Source organism: Rousettus aegyptiacus, unplaced genomic scaffold (genome assembly GCF_014176215.1).
Source record: "Rousettus aegyptiacus isolate mRouAeg1 unplaced genomic scaffold, mRouAeg1.p scaffold_m13_p_4, whole genome shotgun sequence".
Lineage (NCBI taxonomy): Eukaryota > Metazoa > Chordata > Mammalia > Chiroptera > Pteropodidae > Rousettus > Rousettus aegyptiacus.
The window spans coordinates 100,531,217-100,557,479 of record NW_023416307.1 but is presented as its reverse complement, the minus strand read 5'-3'; the positions used below and the strand labels follow the sequence as shown (position 1 = coordinate 100,557,479).

At 36.3% G+C, this 26,263-nt stretch overlaps 1 protein-coding gene across 7 annotated transcripts in view; it reads right to left on the bottom strand.

The window, feature by feature from the left end:
• The window catches only part of FOXP1 (forkhead box P1), a 477,086-nt gene that overhangs the window by 43,847 nt on the left and 406,976 nt on the right, over positions 1-26,263 (bottom strand). For all 7 annotated transcript variants that reach the window (XM_016141476.2, XM_016141480.2, XM_016141479.2 and 4 more), the window contains one exon: positions 6,611-6,715. In XM_016141476.2, the coding sequence (XP_015996962.1) occupies positions 6,611-6,715 (105 nt within the window). The remainder of the gene's footprint in view (positions 1-6,610; positions 6,716-26,263) is intronic.

Genomic DNA, 26,263 nt, shown 5'->3' with positions numbered 1-26,263 from the left:
TGGCAGACAGTGTCAATAAAAGTATGGAGTAAAGATGATCCCTGTCTTTTAAGTAATGCCTTCTAATTACACACCGGAAATGATCACGTGAAATACCTAAGCTACCTAATGGCTCTTAAAATATATTAACACACAACACTGTACCTATAGTGACAAAATGTACTGTATATCCATAAGCAGCTATATGTAGAATTATTTGCATTGTAGACATTCGAAAATTTTTCTGATGCTTTCAAAGCCTACAAGAAAAAAAATACATTTCATTTGCATTTCTGACTAAAATCTGTTTGCTTGGAAAAAAAATGCGTTCAAATGTTATTTGCTTCTTTTTGAGCAAAGTGGTGGCATTGGGCCTGTTATCTTTGGCAAACTTGTCTTAACTTTTCTATCTAATATTTTATAGATCACTAGAGGGCACTGTGGTATTTAGGCCACTGACCTCTGTGAGTAGTTGGGAAGGTTTTGAACTCCAGAACAATGTCAGAAAGGTGAAAGGTGAGATTTTTAAGGGGGAAAAAAAGGTTTTTGGTAGCATCCAATTTCCATTTTTCTAAAACAACTATAAGTGCATGATAAATGGAAAAGTCAAATTCAAATTCATAAAAATGTTAAGCTCATTTTGTAATACTCAGACGTCACCTAGGATCTGATGAGGAAAATTTTCATTCTTGTATTCTTGAGATTTAAATGGTGAGGCTGGAATCCAATTTACATACACTCACATTATAGATGGCTATTCCCTCTACATGTGTTCAGGTCTCCTGTACTAACTACAGCTAATTTCACTGCAGAACATTCAGGCGTGCAAACTGAGAGCCACAAATGGGTTTGAAACAATTTATGATATCCGGCCTCCTTTGACATGTATTAGCATATACCTGGTTTCTTTAACATACACTTTGTTTTTCCAAAACCACAAACATAGTTGCTGGAATTTCATGTGGAAGTGCTTAAGGGGCTGAAAGTTAACACCTTTGTGATCCTCGCAGCCTCACGGTGGCTGTTAAACAAAAGCCTCTTTGTCGAGGCTTTCTTGAAATGTTTTCTTAACATGTTCCAAGTAGTTTTAGGCAGGGAACTAAAGTAAACAAGATGTTACCATGATAAAAACACTTGTGAAAACATTACAGAGAACACTTAGTAGTTTCTTTCACATAAAACTCTTCACAGTTTTGAAATGTAAAATTCGCACAAAAAATTTTTTTTAAGCCATTACCAATGAAATGTCCTCTACTGTCTGTAGCCCTCTACTTTTTTAAGTGTCCAAGTTTGATCTCTGGGCATTTTCTTTCAACATTTCTCTCCTTGTTTCCTATTACAGCCCATATAACATTCATTTTGGCTTCAATAAGTAATATACATTTGACTAATATGCAAAGGAGCTTTTTTTTTGTTTGTTTGTTTTGCATAGTTCTTTTCTCGGGGGAGAAATAACCAAAAAATGGAAACAAATAAAAAAAAACCCCCAAGTTCCTTTCAAATGGATATCGAGCAAAGATACAAATTATACTTTTATTAGATGCTATACAAGTGACCATCTAAAAGAAAAACTAGGGGAAAAAGTATTTTCTCCAAGCACATAAGAGTATCTGGTATTTGCGAAACTATGGTTCTGTGTCTGTGTCAGATTTTACATTCTATGTTGGGAAGAGGAAAATGCGGTCATGATTTAATCTTCAAATCCACTCCCCACCTTGCCAAAAAATTATGCGTCTCTCTTTGAAAAGAATAAGGGAAGAATTAGCCATGTTTTTACTGGTAAAGAATGTGTTCAACCTGCTTTGAAAGAAAAAAACTGATCTGAGCGGGGAGAATGGAGAACCCCAGGAGCTTCACCTATCCGGATGGCGCTGGGCTTGTTTTTGTTTTTCTGTTATCTGAGGATTCCAAGCAATGCAGGGCTGGAGGATTTCATTAGAGTTAGCAGGGGCACCTGCTGGTATCAGTTAGCTCTAACAAATACAACAGTCACGTGACAACTCACGGTTGACAGATTAAAAAAAAATCAACACTAAAACTGCAACTTGTTTTGAGAAAAAATAGGGAAATAAATGCGTCCAATAAACTGGGTATCTGCTGATTCTGATAAAGCGTCCCTCTGTTGGCTGTGAGGGAAAAACAACAGGATGGTTATTTGTGCAGTATTTATCTGTGAAATCAAGGGCCCTGTGGTATACCTCACCTTGGGAACAAACACTACTGAACGGTCACAGAAAAGTATCAAATCTCTGGTTCTGATTTATCAACAGTTATAATATTTCTTTCTCAGGAGGGAAAAAAATATGCCTCGTTTTTAGACTTGTGAATACCTTCCCCCTTCCCTTAACCCCTCTCTGTTAACATTGGCATTTTATTGTCAGATATTTTTATCCTGAATAACTGATCCTGGTCTCTCTAAAAGTTACATTGTACTAGCCTGAGCAACAGAAGATCAGAAAATAGTTACCAAGCAAAGTCACTTTCACCTCTCATACTGAACCCTAAAAACCAGGTGGAAGAACCTAAACCCATTTAAGTATAAAAACTATGGTTGGTGAATGAAATAACAGGGCAAGACATGCATGGATATTTTCCCCAAATATGAATAAACTTAAGGGCTCTGGGAATTCAAACTAAAATAACACAGAACAGCAAAGCCCAAGGAACTGCAAAAAGATTTCTCAGCTAAAATGTGATGACACCAAAAATTTTACTCTGGGTCAGAGGTCAGCAACCTGGTCCAAGGGACACAGCCACACCCATTCCTTACATGTGGCCCCATAACTGCTTTTGTGCTACAACAGCAGAGGTGAGAGCAGTTATGCCTAATATATTTATTGTCTGATGCTTTACAGAAAAAGTTTGCCATCCCTTTCCCTAAAATCACATTTAACTGGTGGGACTCTTTACCAGAAATCTGTGGTAAAAATTATATCAAAGAAGAGTCTTTTCAGAGATATCAAAACTGCATGATTACACAACCCCTTTCTCCTAGGTACAAAGTCAGAAATGTTTGGATGTTTTAAATTTTCACTCTTTAAAAATTTAATTAATTAGATAAGAAGCACTGAAGAATGCCTAGGATGGGCTAGGTTTTACATGGTGTACCTTTTAACTCTAACGACCCTAAGAGATGGGTACTACTATTGTCATCCTAAATTACACATGCTGATGATACTGAGGCTTAGAGATACTGTGTAACCAGCTCAAAGAACACACCAACATTAAGTGGCTTCACTACCCATTCTGCCTTTCTTCAAAGCTTTCTTTATACCTACTGCCTTAAGTAGAAAGCACAGAGTTAATAAAATGTACTGCTTCTAACCAGGTGGTATTGTGTAGTAAAGAGCAGATGCTATGAAGCCAGAATGCCTGGGTTCAGATCTTGTCTCTGGCTCCTTATTAGCTATGTGACTGTGGGGAAAAATCGCTTAACCTCTCTGTGACTTAGTTTCCTTACCTCGAGGTTGAGAGTCATACTTCAATATTATCACCATTAAATGAGTTATGTATGTAAAGCACTTGGAAGTGTGCCTATTGCACAGTTCAGGGTTATTTAATTATAAACTCTTACTAGAGAAGTATAAAATTAATGAATTAGAAGATAGGTAAAAAAAAAAAAATCTATGAAGCAATACCTAAATTGAGGTCAGAGTATTGCTACATTTTGTTAGGAGTGCCCTGTAGAGTCCAGGATATTTGTATCAATTTACTCAAACCATAAGAAAATACCTCTAAAGAGAGATAGATAATGGGAAAGTGTGCACAGGAAAGAGGTGTTTTCAGAATCTACAGATCTGGCAATTTGAGAAGAAATGCTTGAAACATCACTTCCCAATAACAATTACTCTATGATGACATCATTCAAAGAGGCCACGTGATTTTTGTTTGAACCGTAAGAAGTTGGTTAGCTCTTTCAGACCAGCTCACTGGAAAAAAAGTTGGTTTCATTAAAGCCAATGTGCCTACCCTTTGGACTACGCATAGATGTGGGAGATAGGAATCTGCAAGAAGACTATCTAATTTTCCACTACGTTAAGCAAGCTACTGAAACCTGAAGACAACTTTGAATTTCCAAGAGCTAAAATCATGCTGTAGAAGAAAATCAAAATTCTGAATTTGTCATGTGTGGCCAATCAATATGTAACTCAGGAAAGCACCAAGAGAACTCTGAGTTCTAGAGGGTTTTTAATTTAGCATTTACTCTCCCTTTGCCTGTTTACAGAACTAATTTTTTACTCTGGTGAACAAAGTATCTCATCCCTAACCCCAATATGGTTCATGTGGGTTGAACATCTTCATCTGCTCTGGAGGTAGGTATAAACACCTGGCCACATCATTGTGAATGGCTCAAAGCTAGAATAGGTGACTCAGTCTGAGCCAATGGCAGTCTGCCCCCGACTTGTTCTGGAAAAGAGATGTGTTCTGGGATTGATAAATCTGTGACCGGTAAATCTGTCTTCTTCAATCAGTTCTGCTTAGAAAGAGTTCAGGAATGAAGGCAACAGAAAAGAATATAGAGCTAAGAAACAAAGAACTAGAACTCCAAAAACCTTGTTTAAGCATCTGGATGCAGACACACTTGAAGTTAACTATACCACTGGCCTTCCTAGTTACAGCAGCCAATAATCATCTAGAATCACTTACCCCTCAGTTCTTTTTCGGCTTAAGCCAACTTAAGTTGGGGTTCTACAGCTTTCAAACAAGTCTTATATTTAAGTCAACAAATAAGTACTAGGAAATAAGCAAGAGTTGCAGGTTCATAGTGGTCGTGCCAATTCGACTGAACAAATATAAACTGACAACATGTCATGTCATGTGTAAAACCAAAATATTTGATAGGTGGTTTCCTATACAAAAGCCAGACTCCTGATACCATAAAAAAGAGGTTTTTTTTTTTGTTGTTGTTTTTTTTTTTTCCCCCATTGGACTCAAGTCTAGGCACCAATTTTAAAACTCTTTAATTCTTTTTCTTTAGTACTAAATGTGGTTTGAAAGTGTACTGTCTCTTTGTGGAGGTATCCTTTCATACACACACGAATTGATACATGTCACCAAGAATGTTGACAGCAATTTTATAGTTCTAGAATCTTTATAAAAATTAATCATGTTTATCAAACGTTCTATATACAACTGAAATTAGCACCAATATATTTATCAAAGCTAGCACTGGTACAGAAGGTGAAATCAGAATTTAAAAGTGGTTCCTGCCAAGACCTTTTAATCTCAATACCTAAACAGGAATTGGCAAATGATTAGGAAATAACAAAACACAGATTCTATACTGAGTGATTTATGAGAGAATAAAACCCAACAGCACTAACATGAATCATAATAATTGCAAAGGGCTGTTGCTTAACTTAAAGTATCACTGCTCTTGATTGTTGATATTTAGAAACAATTTTAGGCATCTTTTTTAAAAAAACTGCACTTAAGTTTTTAATGACCATATAATGGTCTTAAAGTAAAATATTAAAGATGGGAAACTATGAGAGCCACAGATTTCCATTCATTAATCAAAAAATGATAGCTCACAAAATCTCTCTGCAGGCAACACTAGCTGTATCTCCCAGTGTGGCTTTAATATAATATTTGCATCCAGATCCCTAAAGATAGATACAGATTGTTCTAACAATATAAAGATCACACAAAACCAGTCACTTCCATTTATATCAGCCTGTCTCGATTTCCTGGGGCTTGAATGAGTGAGAAGTCAGGAAAAGACCTGCCAACACTCAATTTATAAACCATCAGTGCCTAGATATGTAGGAGTCATATCTGTGTATATGTTTGATTGTTGCATGATACACAAATATATTATTGTATTGGTATATTCAGTCTACACGTTAATGATTCAATGATAATATCAATATATTTGAGATGTCAATAATGCAGGGCAGTTTAGTCTACATTTTTTTCAAGGATAAGGTACTGTAAGTAAGGGAAATATTAAGATGCAGTGCAGAAGCATTTCACCTCAGCTATCAGAAGACTAACATACTTATTTTCAGAGATACTCTACCAGTGTTACAAATTCAAATGGGATAAACTAAGTTTTAGTCATATTTTAATTGTAAAAATTAAAGTTACTACATTCTCCCTATAAGGACAAGATGCTGAACAAAAATCAACACCAGTATAGAAAGATAAGAATTGTGCTGGCAGCATTTCCTCAGCACCCATTTCTTACATTTATGAGGTCATCTGTGCTAAAAACAATGAAGAGCTGCAATTGGCCAATAACTGACACCAATTTTATAAAATTAGAATGAGTATGTCATGATTTAGTATCTAGGGACATGAATAAAAGTGAAAATTAAACTATTACCAAGTATAATATTGGGATAATTTTTATTTAATCTCTGTCATTTTAAAAATAATGGGTAAACATAGGCTCTTACTAAGAGCATCAAAACTGCCATTGTGTATATACTTTTTCTTCTTGGCAGTTCAGCCCTCAATAGATTTTATAACTGTTCTTAGGACAGTATGCCAGACCTTGTGATTTAGTGTCCACTCTCAAAATAGTGGTGTGAAGCCCTCCTTCAAAAAGGCATTTTATGAGGAAAAGCATGAACAGTGGGAGGTGATGGCTATGTAAAAGAAGAAAGCAATATAAAATCATTCTTACTTTAGAAATGATTGGAAATCTTCGCACACTGCTTCACAGCCTGGCCACTTGCACACACCATGTCCATAGAGAGGATGGCTATGGGGATGCTCCTCATGGGACAAACTGAAAGAAAACACAGAGGATGAGAGAATGTATTTGCTGCCAAGAACCAGCCCACCAGACATGAAAGGCAAGAGAAATCCACAAGGCCGAAAGTGAACACGAATAAATCTGGGGCTTCCTCTTCCCATGGATTTTACTAATTAATTCTGCATTGTTATTTAAAAGCAAGAGTTATATCCCCAAATGTGAACAGCCCAATGTTAGAAATATACACACCATGTATGAAAAGTGACAGGCTTTCATTAGAGGCAAAGCTCTTTACTCAGACTGTGAAGGCTTCTTTAAGAAGCTAGAATTTATCTTTTAATCTCATAATAAAAATTATAAAATCTGTACTTGATTTTGAGATTTTCTTACTGTTTTCCACCCAGATTAATTTTTGTTTTCCTTTCCTCCATAAACTATTTTCGCATAATTCGTGCAATCTTTTCATAAGTTAATATTATCGAGCAAATAGTACAATTAAATAATTTAGAATTATAAAATAATTTATAAAAACAAATATATCCAAATAGATGATTAGATTAAAAAGTGGGGGTAGCTAACAGTGGCTAGAAGATTACACATTACTGACATCAAGAGTGAGAAAAAAACTTGGCAAGAACACGAAGGGGTTAATCCTCCAGAGGGGTTCCAATCAATACATAATGACTTGGCCACACGGATCCAGTCATGGGATGCTTTGATCCACACCATGTGGTGCTTGGGGAAGTGTACCTGTTGTGCTCGCTGATGAACAATAGTCTCAAATATTTTCTCTATTAGATTTCTGCATCTAGACTTCTTTCAGACAAAATATTTTTACAGTCATTTCTATAACCTTAGATTCCATCAAACAGAAATATAAAACTAACACTGAAAGTTGTGTTTTGTATGCAAGCACATTCTCTTCAAGGAAAGGGCCATTTCGCAACTTATTCTGCTGCCTCTTCTTGACTTTGAACTTCAAGCAGTAAATTACAAATACACACACACACACACACACAGAGTCCTATATTTTGTAATACCACCACTAATACATATTCATATATCTTACTGATTCACATTCACAGAGTAGACATACACAAATGCCACTTGTCCTTGACTTATAACGTAATTAATCCACAGTGAGCATTAACAGTAAACATACATATACACAGCAACTACAACTTATCAAAGATCGACGGGTCTCCCTATGGCTTTTAAATAATTTTGCAGGAAATCTAATTTAAAAATAATATATTTCTATTTTCCTTAAAATAGAAGATGAATCTGGGGACCCCCCACCAAAAAAAAACTGTACAAAACTTACGAAAGCACTGAGAGATGCTCCTCATGAGAGAAAATAGTAACACAAGTGAACTAAGGTAGCTGTACTGAGACTTATAAAAACCAATGATAAAAGGATATTCTCTAAGTAGTTAAGAGGGAAAAATTTCATTAGACTGAAAGAACTGTTACCTCTCCATGTTCATCTTCAGATATTGTGAATGAATAAAATAGATATGACCATATAAAATGATTGTTATTTAAACTTATTATGGTAATTACTTTGATTATGTGAGTTGAATCATTATGCTGTACAACTTATACAATGCTGTATATCGATTAACCTCAATAAAACTGGAAAAATAGAAAATATACAATAGAATTTTTAAAATTACTGATAATATTTGAAATTAAAGAATCCTTATAAATACTGGAATTCTCAGACATTCTGACAGAAGGAAATAATTTAAAAAGAAAATGTTATTACCAATAGCTTAAAAAGAACAGGAAGAAATCTAACTATGATAATAATTATTTTCACAATGTTAAAAATTAATATATATTTGTAGAAAAATTGGAAAAAGTTAAAAATAAAAAACTGCCTTGAAACATATACATACATACATGTTTTTGACAAATTAAAGCATGAAGATTTATATCCTTTTATATTTAGTACAATTTTTAAAATAATTTCTCATATAATCAATTAGTCTTCAAGGACCTTATTTACCAATTCATAGCAGTCAGTCTATCATATACCATTTTAGCTCTAATTACATGCCAAAATTTGACTAACCTTATTCTTCTATTTTAGACACTGAGAATTTATAAATAAAACTTACCAGGCCAAACATCACATTATAAAACTGGTTTTTACCAGAAGATACATTCAGAGAAATGGGCTCACTCAGTTAATGAGTACTAAGTTTTAAAATTTGCTATGAATATTCTATCAAGTTCCTCTAGGCATGCTATATGACAAGTACATTCTTATATATATTTTTGTCTGATTCTTTAAGTTGGAAACCTGAAATCTTAACAAGTAAGGATATAAAGTTAATATCAATACAGGTGTACCTCAGTGATATGAAGGGTTCTGTTCCAGACCACCACAATAAAGTGAAAACTGCAATAAAGTCACACGATTTTTTTGGTTTCCAAGTGCATATAAAAAAGTTATGTTCATACTGAACTGTTTGTAGTCTATTAGGTGTGCAACAGCATTATGTCTAAAAAAAAACAAAACAAAACAAAAACAACAATGTACTTACCTTAAATAAAAAACACTTCATTGCTAAAAAATGCTAACTATTATCTGAGCCTTCAGCAGTCAGAATCTTTTGTGGCAGCGTTGCCACACACCTTCAATTTGTAAAAAATAAAATAAAATAATATCTATGAAGCACAATGAAGCAAAATAGAATGAGGTATGCCAATAGTTAAAAACAGCAAATAGTTTTCCTGTGCTTTCTGAGTTAAGCCAAGAGTGTTCTGAAAATAGTAGTATGAAAGGAAATATGCATTCACTAGAGGAATTTATGACTAGAAATAAAATGCACATGATTTAACATGACATTTGTCACTCGTTCCTCACCTCCTTGTTTTTTGGTTAACATATCTGTGAGAGCTCAATGATCTGAACAAAAACTACTCTGCTCTAAAAATTTTAGTTCAACTTGGTATCCTCATTTCTAAGTAAGGAGAGATGACAATTGATTTAAGGCCTCAGAAGGACAACCAGTGACACCTGAAGTCTAGAAAGTCAACTCCTCACACACACATACATAGTTACACACTCAGAAGATCTCCTGAAATTTGCCTCTATGTTAAAACCATATTTTCATTATAAAAAGATTATATGCTCTTATTAAGTTCACATAACACTGAGGCTACTGAAGAAAGCCTACTACTCCCATTCTACCCCACCCCCATTCCACTCCTAATAACCCACCCTAGATAACACGGCTACCATTCTGGTGCATTTTTCTTCAAATGTATTACTATTTGACAAAAATGGAAACATATATTCATAACTACTGTCACATGCCTTTCATTTTTAATATATAACTGGATACTTTTAAATGTCCAATTGTCTGAAATAAAGTGCTTGGCACTGGAAGCAAAAGAAATAGATTTGGCAGTGGTACCCTCACAGAACATCTCTGGAAAAAAATAAAAAATACTATTAATAATTGCTGCCTCTAGGGAGGGATTCTGGGAGTCAGGGCATTGGGGAAACTGAATTTTCACCATATCGTTTTTGTTTCTTTGAAGCCTTTATTTTGTGCATAGTATAAATTTTTTTGCCAATGCAACTGTTAATTTTTCACATACATAAACACGCGTATACAGACATGGGAAAATCAAGTGCTATGCAGGTCTCGATTCTTAGACTGCAGTTTGCTCTGACAGTGGCATAGCAATGACTGCACACTCACTGCATGTGTGGCTGAGTCTCATTTCTGGCCTTTCCGCCATTCTGTATGAAGCGCCATCAGACACCACCAGCTGTACTTCTGAATGGGAGCTTTTTTGTTTCATCAGAAAAGTGGAACAAACATTTATATTCTGACTGCCTTTTGGGACTTGCCAAAACGGACAAGAAGGAAAATTTAAAAATGAGGGAAAGAATGTTTTTAACTTGAATTAATTAGAACTACATTTAAAGAATGAAACATGGTGGCAAAATGACAATGTGAGCATCTGATGGTCAAATAAAGCCTGTGAGCCTAATCATTTAAATCAATTGCTCAATGTGAGAAGTTATGACTTCTGGAAAGCTGTCCCATCAGTGATAAATAAAGATGTTTTAGGTTTTGAAAGGATTTGAACATGTCTGCCTCCAAATGAAACTTTAAAAAATTTACAGCCAATTGTTTAATAAAGTGTTTCTTATTATAAACTTCCAGGTTGAAAATTCCTAGGGAGAGGGATCACATCTAATTCATTTCCACATATTCACTACCTCACACAAAACATGAACTCAATAAATATTATAAAGATGCATGAATGAACAGACAATAATTATTTTCTTCTATTTAATTTCTACACAATCAACTGTATATCCACATATTTTTTATTCTTGAAGGTAAAGACTGTTTTTATCATTATTTTTGAAGATAAAGACCAGAATGATGCCAATACACTTGAGAAAATGCCATTCTGATACTTTCTATTAATTTTATTCCGAATATATAAAACACAAATAGCATACAATCAAGAAAAACCAGTTGATTTAAATTTCTCTTGATAATCCTTGATATGTAAAAATTAAATGTTTCCAACACAATAGAATAAACTTGCCATGAAAAGTATAATTACACATAAATACGTAATAATTCCTGACATTATATGATATTAAATACAGCATATATTCAATATGGTGTAATGTCATTTTTGATGACATTTATTTAAAACTGTTTTCTATTTATTCTTCTCTTATCAAAGTACACCAGCCAAAGACTTAACTTTAACACTGACTTTAGCCTCTGAGAAAATTTTATGTAATGATTATGGTTCTTTAACAATTAGTATTCACTAATTAACAAAAACTCAAAATTAGAATTATTAAATTCACCTGCTAAAACTAAGAACAACTCATTTTCAGTCCGTAGTCTTCCGTGGCCCTTACACTATATATCCTGTAAGCCAGGTTTCCTTGTGGCAACCAAGAGAATAATCTTTGAAGGAGAGAAAAAAAATAAGCAACTTGCTATACCCTAAGACATTCCCTGCCAATTTAAACGCCAACTAGTCTTTCCCCTGATGGCGCCTAGCTTTTCCGGTGCCCCGACCCAAGTTCTCATGCTTGTCTTCTAAGTCTCCCCCCATTTTTTCCCTTTTCCAAACTTATCTGTTTTCTTCCTGTCTAAATGTCAAATTCATCTGTAACAAAAGGCTACATCTGTATTGATTAGGATTTACAGCTCCTCCTCCCAAACCCCCAGGAAAAAAATGACCCAAATTAAATATTGTATTTTATTTCACTGGCATGTTATTTGACAAATTAAGTTATGGAAGACTGTTGGTCATTTTCCAATCACTCAAAATTGTGGAATATGTTTTTCTTTTATAAGTTTTATTGAGATATTCATATATCGTATGATTCAAAGTGTATAATTCAGTGGTTTTGAACATATTCACTAAGTTGTATAACCATCACCACAATCTAACTTTAGAGTATTTTTATCAAACCAAAAATAAATCCTATACCCATCAGCAGTTATTTTTCCCAAACCCCAGACCTTAACCACCACTAATGTGCTCTCCATTTCTAGAGATCTGCCTATTCTGGACATTTCCTATAAATGGAATCATACAATATGTGGTCTTTTGTGTCTGGCTTCTTTCACTTAGCATAACAGTATGGAGGTTCATCCATAGTGTGTAGCAAAATATCAGCAGTTCATCTCCTTTTTATGGCTGAATACTATTCCATTGTATGTATGTAACATATTTTATCCATTCATCAACTGATGAACATTTGGGCTGTTTCCACATTTTGGCTATTGTGATTAGTGCCAATATGAAAATGCATGTCCATGTACTTGTTTGTTTTCAATTCTTTTGGGTATATATCTAAAAGTAGAATTGCTGAGTTATGTGGTAATGCTACAGTTAACATTTTGAGGAATGGCCAGACTATTTTCCAAAGTGGCTGCACTACCTTATACTCTCATCAGCACTGTTTGAGGGTTCCAATTTCTACAGATCCTTGCCTACACTTGTTCTATATCTTAGCTATCTCAGTGGATGTAAAGTGGTGCTTTTTTTGTGCTTGTGATCTATATTTCCTTAATAATTAATGATGTTGAAATATTTTCATGTACTTCTTGACCATCTGTACATCCTCCCTAGAGAAATGTTTATTCACTCCTTTGCCCAATTTAATATTAGGTTATTCATCTTTTTACTATTGTGCTGTAATTTTTTTTTTTAACATTCTGTATGCAAGTCCCTTATCAGATACATTATTTGCCAATACTCCCATTATATGGGTTGTCTTTTCAGTTTCTTGATGCTGTGCTTTGAAGCAAAAAAGTTTTAAATTTTGATAAAGTCCAATTTATCTATTTTTTTCTTTGGTTGCTGTGCTTTTGATGTCACATCTAAGAAACTACTGACTAATCCAAGATCATGAAGATTTAGTCCAATGTTTCCTTCTAACAGCTTAAGCTCTCATATTTGGATCTATGACCCATTTTGAGTCAATTTTGTATATGGTGTGAGGACAGCATCCAACTTCGTTCTTTTGTATGTCGTCCCAGCATCAATTGATAAAAAGATTATTCTATCCAAATAAATTGTCTTAGCATCTTTGTCAAAAACAAAATGAACATAGACATAAGGTTTGTAGTATTTTTGCATTTCATTTTTGTTAGATTTCTTTTTTCCCTGAAATACTGCTTGTTTTCTCAGAAGAATTAATACATTATAATATAATTTTAAATGTTACATTAAATTATAAAATAACTTTTAAAGTCTGATGGGAGGCAGAGATATATATTAAATAAAAAAATTAAACCTTAGCATCTAAACTTTTTGAATGACCAGAGCCTGGGGCAACTGTGTTTCCCAATATTGTTGAGCCTTTGTGTGCCCAAAAATCTTTTCTAAATATGCTTTGTGATTCCCTTTGCTTAAAACATAAATGGGGTGTAATTTAACCTTTTATTTAGCATCAGTACTATTTCTCTAAGGGGAGGGGAGGGAGCCCAGTGAATGAGACCTCATTTCTCATCACAGCTGTGCTAATAACCAGGACCCTTGCAAGTCATTTAACTACCCTTCCCTCCACTTCTGCATTTGAAAACTGAAGGGAATCACACAAGATGGCCTGTGTTGCTCCTGGCAGAGGTGAAACCTCTACCAATCTCCTATCAAGATTATGCAGATAATAGGGAGGAGGATGAAGAAGGAGTAGGTTGAAAGAATGAATGAGGCCTACACCTTCCAGTAAGGAGTAAGAGAGTCCTTACCACTGCTGCGGAGCAGGGAGCTGTGCCTTTCTAAACCATTCTCCACACACTGCAAATATATACACCGAAAAGCACAACTAATCCCCTTTGTCACCCCTTTGAATTAAAAGCAGTTCTGCTTCCCTCCCCCTTCCCCACTGGCCATGTTCCTCTTTCCCACCATTTGGGCTATAATCCAGCCAACCAATGTCAATGGAATGCTGACCCTGAGACAGGCACCCAGGATACTGATGATGAGGACTAGTCTGCTGACAAACCACCTCTGTGCCTCCCTATGGCTCGTCTTTCCTTGTCTGTCTGCCTTCTCTCCAATTCTTTGGTCTCAAGTCCATGTGTACATGCATCTTTATGTCCACCCCACACCACTGTCACAGCTACAGCACCTTCCCCTCTCAGATCTGCCACAGCCTAGGATTTTGGCTGGTCGGGAAGGGGGTGCTCAACCCCCACCGAAGCATGAAACTACTTCAGATACCTCAGCTTTCCAGAAAGGTGTTCACTTAATAAAATTTCAGGACTATTAATGAAAAGTGCCTATACATTAATCTGTGATCATAACAATAATGTCAGGGGAAACCACTATTATTTTAAGACTTTTCTTTTTCTTTGCTTAATTCATTAACAACTTACACAAAAATGATCCCACTTTTTCTATTTCTCTCCCTTCACTTTTTACTTGTCACATTTCCCGGCCTTCTACTTTGTTGCCATATCCTACTTCTAATGAAATTTGAAGTATCATATCAGGCCTTTCTTAGGGTTAAACATGGGAGTACGAATTTGAGTTGTAGTGATAAAATTGATATCTGATCGTCAGCCCAGATTTTTTAAGTGAAAATTTCAAGAACTAATTGATGTGAAATAGGTCAACTTGAATATATACCAAATTCCAGGCTAGGTGGCCTTACGACTTGATCACAGTTTACCTTATAAAGATCAACACTGATTCACAACAGAAAAAGAAATTACTTAAATATCTAGCATGATTTTCTATTTTAGTGTTTATTCTTCTGAATCTTTCATATGACTGTATACAGCCTCAAAATCAGCTGGAAGTCAAATCCCAGTCTCTTGTAGAAACTAAAGTGACAGGTCAAGTGTCTTCATGTGTTATCCTATAGTATCAGGGGGAAAGGGGTTTTATGTCTGCCCACAAAAGCACAAATAATATGTGGGGACAGGAGAAATGACGAAAGCACTGGATCTTTTTTTCTGGTTACTTTGAAAATATGACCTTTCTCATTTAACTTGCACTGAAAACACTTGGAGAGTTAAGAGACCACTTAGATATCTCATTTCTCACATACTCCCTTAATTTTTTCTTTTCACTCATAGAAATATGCTATCTTACATATTTATTAATCATTTTTTTCTTAAAGTGAGTTGGCAATCAGTTCTATAACCTTAACAAAAAAAAAAAAAAAAAAAAAAAGGGTGTCTTATTAAAGCCTATTAAAGGGCCCAGCCTAGAGTAATGAATGATGGAGTTCTCTACAAACTGGCACTCACATGCTTCTCTACTTTCCACTCTCATGCAGTGAATCCTTGACTCTCCTTCCCCAGAATGCTCATCATCTCAATTTTCTGCTGCTTTTCAAATCATGTTTAATTAAAGGATTTCACATTCCCTTGCGATATGATATTCATGAGTAAAACTTGTGATTGGAGTGACCGTGAATTAGTCTATTAAGCACCAGATTTGTGCTTTTAAACAATGATAGAGATTACTGTTATATTACCTGCTCTCACAATTGTGCCTGGAGATGTGAGGGCTACCTTAACTAACTTTACATCTGAAATATAAGCTATTAACCATTTATGTCCAGGGTTTATTTTTTCTCAAATTATAAATTACCCTGAGAGAAAGAAAGGGTCATCTTTTTGCAATGCCCCCCCCCCGCCCCCACAAAGGCATGGTCCACTAAAGTGGTATGCTGGGGGAATCTGAGTGCTTATAAATACTCTCCCTTCTGTGGTTTCATATTCATGTGTGTACTGAAAAAAATTTGACTACTATATCGGATTTGTGATTTCTCAGTGGTAACCTTTTATAAAACCTATTTAGGTTAATTTTGAGAAAAATAATAAGTAAAAGGTAATAATAGGTATATGCAGATATGGCAAAAATTGAACAGAGCAAGAGAATGACTTAAAGATTGCTGACTGGGCCTAAACGATTATAATTGTGTCTAAGGCTAAGAACACACCACCCTCCTTTTTCCCTTGCTATTCCTAGAGTAGAACTTCTCAAATTCTATCATGGATATAAATCACCTGGCTATATTTTTACCATGCAGATTCTGATTCAGTAGTTCTGGGGTAGGGCCCAAGATCGTGCAAAAATTCCCCAAGCTCCTGGCTAATGGTGATGGTGTTGAGCTATGGACCACAACTTGAGTACTACAGATCTTGAGAATTCCCTGTGCTATATCTGATCTAAAAAGGACTGTGCTTGAGGAAACATTTGCCAGGTGACCTTGTGGGTTGAAAAGCAAGATGGAGATGGATAAATATGGGAAGGAGTGGTAGTAGGCAACCTAACCAAGCAATAGCTGCAAATTCACAAAAATGCTTGTTGGCTCTAAGTTATTCAGGAGTTACATGCAAGGCTGCTTAAAAAAAAAAAAAAAAAAAAAAAACAGGTAAGACTGAAGGAAGTTAGCACAGGGAAAAGGTCATTTTCTGTTTCTGTTTAACAAACACCAATTTTCCATTATCATAAATCTGTTGAGTGACTGGTCAATGAATAACATTTGCCAGATATTTCACTGATCAGGAATATCCTGACCTATACTGCTGAATCAGTGGGTCTGACAACAACTCAAAAGGTAACAGTTCCCAAACTCTAAGTCTGCCTTAGGTATCCTCTAAGCGTGGGTGGTGATCCTGAACCTGGAAGTGGAGGGCAGTGTAAATAAGCAGAGTCTTGCGACTTTTTAGGAAGAAAGTGATCGATTTGGGCTTCTCTAGGAAACCGGAGTATACCATGAAAGCAGGGTTCCAATCCTGTTAGCATGGTTCCAAATTCAATCATGGTAACCTCTCTTCAGCAAAAAGGAAATTCTACCAAAATATCCCAATATGTGACATGCACTAACTCAGCGGTGGCCTGTATAATGTCAGGTGGAGCAAGAATATTTTTAAAGACTGGCAGATTTATTTTAATTTGTATTAGACAAAAAGATATCTATCTAGCATATGCAATCTCTGAATTCACAAATATAATTTCTTAGGATAAAGGCTCGTTATATTTAAATTAAAAAATAACTCGATTTTAAGAAAATAATATAAATAGTAATATAAAAAGTATGGCAATTCATGATAATGGGGCACATATCAAATGACTGAAGTTTTGAAAACCAAAACCTCAAGAAGTATTCTTAAAAGACATCCAGTGTATGGCTGAATTTGCTTCCTGAGTTGATAACGATATAGTGGCAGGTCTCTGAAGACACACTTCAATTTGAGTTTTCAATGGGGAAGGAAGAGTGTCAGGGTCATCCTAAACTTATGGGACAATGACCCAAAATGCCACACTAGCACAGTGCAGTACATCCCATGTTTCTAGGACTAGAGCTTATCATTCAGAATCTAGGAACATCTCATGTGTAGGCTGTAGTGGTGACTAGTAATTGGCTACTTTACCAATGGTTAAGAACCTGAGGATGGGGGCCATGACAGGTAATAAGTTCTGCAAGTTACCTTTTCACAATCCACATCACTAATCAGTCCCATCTCCCTTTTCAGCTACACTGGGCAAAACATGCCATCTTGATTCCCAGGTGCTAGGAGTATATGAGGCACAGCAGGACAATGGAGTGAATGAGAGCTCGAGTATCTGAAGCCGTTTGGTGCATTCCAATCAGTCACTCACAAACAGAGCAGATGATGACAAAGACAGAATGCCTGTGTTTGCATGGTGCTGAGTGAAGGAATAAATAAAAGACCAAGAAGAGGCAGAGGTCCAGCTATTGTTTCTGACACCAGTAAGGGTTATCCTGAGTTTCTAAGAGAGAGTCTGCATTAACACTGGGATCTCCTTAAGAAAAGAGAATGCTCTCCAAAGAGTGGCTGTGCGCAAATGTGTCAATACAGAAGAGGAACCACTAATCTAAAAATTATTAACACCAGCAGGCAGGAATGCTCATTATGTCAACGCTAGTGTGTTTGCACTGGTGAGTCACAAGGTCTACGTGGAACCCTGCCTATATGTTAGAAAACCAATACGCCCATACATCCGGAAAACCAAAGAGCATAAGTAAAAGTTCCAATACTAATTCTTCTTATTTAATCCCTCCCTCTAATACTCTACGGACATCAGCACAATTATATTCCAGAACTAGAAGAATCATGCAACTGAAGTATGAGGGCCAAATGAGAAAGCATTAGATGAAACAACAAGTGAGCTGAAGATACAAACTGGCTCAAAACCATTAGGCATGTGCATTACGTTTCCTAAGAATTACTCCCCATTTTATGTAATTATTTTTATTTTTCTATAGTGCAGGATGCGCCATCAATGTTCACTGGATTAAACTCTTCTCTACCTTTAATTCGGCAGGTTTAAATAAACACCTGATTTGTGATAAGCATGGTGCTAGGATCCTAGACCAGTGTCTCTCAACTGTCATTCATAAGAAGACCCATTAAACTTTGTTTGCATGTTTTAAGGTAATATTAGAACTTTATACATACATACATATGTGTATGTATATAGATGTGTTCCTCCCAAGCCTCTTATTTTTATAACACAGGTAAAACATCAGACGTGTATAACTGATCAAAAGTACATTTAGTAGGGGTGCATATTCAAAATGTTTAATAATGATGGGGCAAATGAAAAATCAAATACCTTTGGAGGTCATTGGCTTAGACTGTAACTAAGTTCTCTTCCCCTCTGGAAGAGTTTTGCCCAATTCTCCAGCTGGGAGGAAGAGAGAGAATTCAACAGATGGGTGGAACATAAAATGCTGTAATATTTGATCTGAGCATTTAAGTATCAGTAGGAGCTCAACTGCTACAAGGAATAAAATGAGAGCAGGCAGATAACTGAAGCATAAAAAGCATTTTCAGGCATAAAAGAAATTAGGAAGATAAAACTCGAGTGCTTACAAAAGATTTAAAAGTCAATACAAGGATTTTTTAAAAAGGAATTTTGCTCCATAAAATAGTTTATATTGGGTCATAGTCTTAAGAGTTTTCTCTTTAAAATGATGTGTTTTGGCACTGGAACACAGATTCCCTAATAATAGTAAATAACAGTTATCCAGATCACTTTTCTGTCACTTTGAATAATGGAAAGGGAAGAATGCCATAGTGTAAGTACAGCAGTTGGGATGTTTTAGAACAGTTCTCAAAGTGTGCTCCTTGGGAAACTGTCTGAGGTACAAATTCTTAGGCCCCACCTCAACTTACTGTATCAGAAAGACTAGAACTGGGGTTCAGCAATTTTTAGTTTAGCCAGTCCTCCAAGATAATTCTGATGCAAGCTAAAGGTTGAAAATTAACTCTTACTAGAAACCCAAAATTTCTCTTCTTCGGAGCATAAGTATCAACAAAGGCTAACCAGTATTCCTACAGCATTGGTGGCCAAAGAGTAACAAATACATAAATATTCTTAATGGGTTTTTGATCTTTAATATCTCATTATTTCACCTTCTCAACATTTCATCTAGTCTCTGCAATGAAATTTAGCACCTCCTGCATGCTGGACTGGCTGTGCTAAATGATCAGACTGTAACAACTGATAGACATGGAACCTTTCCTTCATGGAGCCCATTGTGTTAAAAACAAAACAAAACAAAACAAAACAAAACAAAACAAAACAAAACAAAAAACTTACCTGATACATACATGAGGGTGGAAATACATATACTGAAATATTCTACTAGTGCTCATTTGAAACAAATCATACACTGTATCACATTTTGCATAGTTCCTATCACTGCATTTATTAGACAGTGTTGCCAGTGTCTGTTTCCATGTTTGCCTCTCTAATTAGACTGTGAGGTCCTAAAGGGGAAAAACTATGTTGTAGCCAATCTTTTAATTCCCAGAACCTGTATGATCAGTATATAACAAATGCTCAACAAATGTGGTTTGAATGAGTTACTTAATAATTAACAATCGTTACTATTTATTGAGTGTTTACTATGTGCCAGAGACTATAATGTATATTAATTCATTTAACCTTCACAGTTAATCTTTGAAGCAAGGCCTCATATCATAACCATTTCACAGTTGGAAAACTGAGGCACAGCAAGATTAAATAATTTATGTGGGTAGCCTGTACTGGAATGCAGGCAGTCCGGCTTCAGAGTCCACCCTCATAACTACTAGAGAACACAGCCAACCCCTCATTAAACAAGTTATGGGCCATGATAGAGCAAAACATGTTCTTCTTTGCCCCTGCCTCAGGGCCTTTGTTTTTGCTGTGCCCTCTGTCTGAAGGCTCTTCTTTCACTTCTTTACATCTGTCCAAAGAGTGACTTCCTCAGAAAGTTTTTGCCAGACCAATCGATTTATCCAAATAGTAATCTTAGCCCCACTCTTCTCTGCTTTACTTTTTTTTTTTCAGAACTTGATTCTATCTGTATTTTTATTATATAATTACCGGTTTGTTCTATTTCTCCTCTGCAATGTCAGCTCCGTGAAGAAAGACTTTGTCAAGCTCATGGTTGTATCACCCAGAGCCTAGGGCACTTGGAGCATGGATGGAGCTTGTTAAGTTTTGTGGAATAAATGGATACATGTTAGTACTGTCCGGTGACTTTTGTCCCTCTTAGGTACACATTTCTGTTGAACTCTGGTCAACTTCCAATTTATCCATAAGTTTTTTTTTTTAGTTCTGTTTGCACAATCCTATAATTTTTCAAATATTACCGGATTGTTCCAGCTCTTGGTGTCAAAATTGTAATTAAATTGCCATTTATTACTCATGCTGATCTTTAACACGAGACATCTTGTTCTTGTCATAAACGTGACTCATGGAAAAATTTAAGTTGAATATAGGGATGCATATGCACCAGAATATTTCCATTAATATTTAAGACATAAAAAGTAGAGACACAGCCATAGATGCCTGTATAATTCTAAGGTCTATAGCAATACTTCTGTGGAATTTTAGCCTTTTGTGTGTATATCCTGAAATCCCACTGGATGGCTAAAAAGGCTCCTTTTGAAACCAAAGACCATATCATTTATATGAACACTTCGAGTTTTTCTTTTCTTCTGCCATAACACACCTTTACACTCAACATTCACAGCCAAGATGTAAAATATTTTAAAAAGATAAAATATTTAAAAAGATAAAGAAAAAAAGAAAGGAAGAAAAGAAGGAAGAACTCAACTTGCCACTAGACTGATTTCTTTGAAGACTATAAAAGGAATGAAATTTGAAGGTCATAAGAGTGTGTCTATTTATTTAGGGAAGTCTTACAGGTAGTATAAATATCATCAGCTACAGTTGCTATGGGGTCTGTTTGTTTACCAAACAAGAATACAAATAGTTACACAAAAGCAAAACACACACACACACACACACACATACACACACACACACACATTTGGGTATATAAATGAAGAACTCTTTGCCTTCTGGTAAAGTTTCCAAAGTGCCTTTAAAATGTCCCTTTTTTTCACCTTGCTTCCTGGGAAACCTCTGTTTTCTTGATTCTCCTTTTTCAGTTCTAATAACTCCAGGGAATGTTCTACTGTCAGATTTGAGACTGATAATGATTTCTTTTTCTTTTTCCTTTTCTTTCTTTTTTTTTTTAATTTAAGACTTAACAAAACAAACAAAAACAAAAAACTAGCCCAACAATCCAAACTGTACCTTGAAAATAGTTTTCACAACTGAAAATGCAAAAATAGAGAACAAAGTCCACAGAGTTTGCAGAAGAATTCTAGTACAGGCATGCCATCCTTAAACTGAGTTAACGCATGAACCACCACCCAGAAAGGTGGGGTTTGTATGTGTGTGTGTGGTTTTTTTTTTAAACAGAATTTCTATAAACCAGGTATATTTCATGTGCCTGAATTACACCTCCTGGCTTAACCATTTTCTTCTAAAAATAAAGGAGGAGGAAAAGGATATCAGAAAGGCTGTTCTGAAATTTCTCAGGTGAGTGCATGTGCTGTATGTGCATGTTGTAACTCAGATCTACCATAAAACTGTGCCATGAGGCTACTGTGAGTGGAAGCCTTCTCTTCACACTACACTGACCAGAGTACCCACCAGGCACAGCCCCAAAGCCTTTCTGTGAATGGGACAGATTGCCATATGGATGAAGACACTGAACAAGCTGTACAACTCTTGGCAACATGTGCCCGGGGGACTGTCCCATATTACTACCACCTGGGCTGTGGCAATTGTGCTCTCTATGTGCAGAGGCACTGAGGAGCCCATCAGGATGTTATTTTTGAGTGCACACAAAAAAGGAAAATTACAGTTAAGAGAATTCTCTGGCTAGCATATCTGTTGTTCAATTCCCGAAATAGTTTCCCAAAGGAACGGTTATCTTCTTTATTCACACAGGCAGAAATGACAAGCTGGAACACATATTAACAATTTCCCTTTGTGAGCTTCCACTATTGTTTTAATGAGGAGAATATACTTTATAATATAAGTAGGCCCTGACTGATTACAAAAGCGAGTGGAATAAAGAACTTTAGGACGCTGTACATATGTAACACACTCATTTGCATTACCCCAGTGAGCCAGTCAACAGACCAGAGGCTTCTCAGAAATAGCTGCAGAGGGCAAGCCAGGCTACAGGGGAACGCCAGTGGAAAAGGCATCCTTACAAATCTTTAGAAAGAACACAACTTCCTCTTGCAGAGGTCACCCCTCATCTGGCCCCCTTATTGTATTAAAAACATGGGACTCCTTGTCATGTGAGAACAGAGTAATACTAGGACTCTGCCATGCCACATGGCTTTTGTAGATCCTTCCCACTTTTGGATGGATCCAATATCTGGCAAAGAAAAAATTTTATTCCTTTAAATCCATGTGGCAAAGTATGCATTTCAATAACTCTTTTACAGGTAGAAGAGAAAAACCCAGCACAAGGAACAATGCCATCAGAGTTCCCAAAGATTGGTCCTAACTGTTCCTCTGCCATATGCTTTCCTTCACACCCTTGGTGTAGAATAAACATTAAGAAAGCACAGGCCCTTCCACATAAGTGTAAACACCTGTAAATTGGTTGGGTACCAACAAAGGGATCTGGCAGAAAAAAATCTAACAGCAGGAGCAACTCATCAGAAAAGAATGTCTACCCTACATAATGCGAGAAACTGGGGGTTCAAATGTTATTGGGAAATATGGCACGTTAGACACGAAATGGGCCATCATCGAAGTTCATATTATACAATATACCAAGAAAAAAATTAAAATTGACTGGATTTAAGAGAAACTTAAGGATAAGACTCTCTAGATCAATGATGTCATTTATTGGAAAGCATTTATCATTTAAATACAATAAAGTGAAAAAAGATTTCGTATGTTATAGTAAAACATACGTTGAGATAAGACACAACAGCTCTTGGAGAATAATGGCTTTTTTTTCTTTCTTTCTTTTAATCACCACACCAAGTGAATAGTTAAGAAAATTTGTAAACAGATCTCTCATGGCAAGTCAACATTTTAAAGTTTTTTTCCCCTTTGGCCTCAGTGCATGTGTGAATGACAGAAGGTGATAAAGCACCAGGCCCCACTGCCCCAAGAGAACCTTTCTTCCTACTTCTAAGACCTAGAAGCAATTGGTTGTAGGCATCACAACTCTTCAAAGCATGATGGTTGCCAAATACCCAGCAGCACATCTGGAGTATAAATTGTCGAAAAGCTCCCAGGTGCTTATTTATGATATGAGGAATGTTTTTGCCCTAAATAGGCTACTTTCCATGCAGATGGATGAGGGACAGGTGACCCTACCAAGCATCTGTTCCGGAGCAGAAAGAAGCGCCAGTATTTTAGACCTTTGCAATTGGCCACGCCCACTTCTCTTTCCAGTCCTCTGAAGCAGAGATAACTTTCTAGCACCAGGGACCAGTGTTCCCATGAGACTCTAATGTTTCATGATCTAAGGTGGAACTGAGGCGGTGATTCCAGTGCTGAGGAGTGGTTGTAAATACAGATGAAGCTTCACTCGCACATATGCCACTCATCCGCTGTGTCACCCGGTTTCTAACAGGCTACAGACAGGTACCAGCCCATGGCCCTGGGGCTGGGGATCCCTGCTCTACAGCAGCTGACAAGACATGTCCAGCCTGCTCTTTGTGTGCTCCACTGCTAGTCACCCAACTTACCTCCGTGCAAAAAGATGAGGCAGCATAGAAGAACCTGCAGCAGACAATCTTTTGGAGGTTCTCCCAAACAATGGCTAAACAGACAGGTCTGCCCCGAGGCTACCACCCTTGAAGTGGCTGGCCTGGTCCTAAACCCTGAGCTTTACCCACTGGAAACTGTACTCTAATAGCTGGGGTGGAGCCACGGTGGTTCTGATGAGCAGACCACCTAGGAACCCCACGGCATATGGCAGTCACTGCAAGAACTTGAGGGTAAAGGAGATCTCAGTTCTAGTCCTGGCCTTGTCTCCAACTAGCTACGTGGCTTCTGCAGGTTATAAAATCATTCTGAATTCTACAACAATATGAAAGCAGCCATAGACAATTTATAAATGAATGATCATCTCTGTTCCAATAAAACTTTATTTATAAAATGAGCGGTAAGCCAGATATGGCTGTTAGGCCATAATTTGCTGACCTCTGTTATAGATCAATTACCTCAACACATATTGGCAGGAAGTAGCAGTACCAATTTTGAAGACAATCTGACTGCAGGTTCTCCAAAATGCTCTAATGGAAAAGAAAAATTTGTGGTAATCAGTGTGTTCAGTACTTCAAATAAAAAAAAAATTACAAAAGAAATCATATGATTTTCTAAAACAAATCGAAAAAAAAATTGAAATGAGGAAGAGCTACTCAGAGTAATAGGAGCTAGAGCCTACTGCTTAAATTTCTGGCTCAATAGGTCCTAAATATGAATATGAAAATATGCTAAAGTTTAAAGGCTTGTGAAACTGGGACAGTTCTGAAACCAAGCTTCTAGAATTTTAACAAATAAACCCAAAGTATCACTATTTATTCATCGACACAGAATTTAAAGAAAGAAAAAACGCCATGCCTGTCCACATTTCAGAGTTCATCGCCTTTTGAAAACAGTGGGACCTGATAAACACAAATGTTATTGTTATACAGTCAAATACATGGCAATACGTCAAAAGGCCACAAATACAAAACAGAGACTGCGTATTGAGTGAAAATGTCTGAGAGTATACTAGCCAAGTGAAAACCTTCCAGGGTTATTTGAAAATAGCTGCCAACTGTGGAGTGCCGAAAATGCAAGCAACTGGAATCCACCGGGCTGCGTCAACAAATGAGAATGAAAATGAAGGAAGAAACGTGTGACTGGACAGAAGGCAGGATAGACCTCGAGAGAAGACACCCAATATGGGTCACCTGATTCTGAGAACATGAAAACCCCAAAGAAAGAAAAGGCAGCATGACTGTGATCTTTCCAGAGATTAAAGAAACCTTTTTACCAAATGCTTAAGGAAGGCTTTGAACAAATATTTAGAAGAGCTATGAATCTGAGAAATACTCAAGTCATAAAACATCTACTAATGGTGGTTGAACTGAAAGGAAAAATCTGGGAAGGATCAGAAAAAAAAGAAATCGTTCTAATATGGACTATAGAAGACACTGAAATAGAATAAAGACCAAATGATGTATTCGATGAGGAAATACGAGATTTATGATAAGGCAGGAAGGAAAGTGAGGATGCTTTTAAAAGACAGAGAGGCTTGTTTTGCATTTACCTGTGTGAAAATCCTGCATGGGGTTCACTGTTGTTTTTAATACGCTGTTTCAGGCCATAAATGATTTATATTTTTGCAAATCCTACCCAAGTCCTCCCTTTATAAAAGGCCTAGCAAATATCTGTATTCAAGCTAAAAGAGGAAACTACTATTTTCCTTTAAATGTGCGATTTGCACACAGTAGGTTAAGTGAATACACACGTTGTTGAATTGAATTTAAATTAAATCTAAAATTTCTTTTAGGAACATTGACTTTAATTGATTATAATTAAGTAGTCATGTGATGCCTAACGACAGGGATCCATTCTGAGAAACACATCGTTAAGCGATTTCTTCACTGTACGAACATCACGGAGTGTACATGTACAAACCTAGATGGTATACAGCCTACTACACGCCTAGGCTCAATGGTACAGCCTATTGCTCCCGGGCTACAAGCCCAT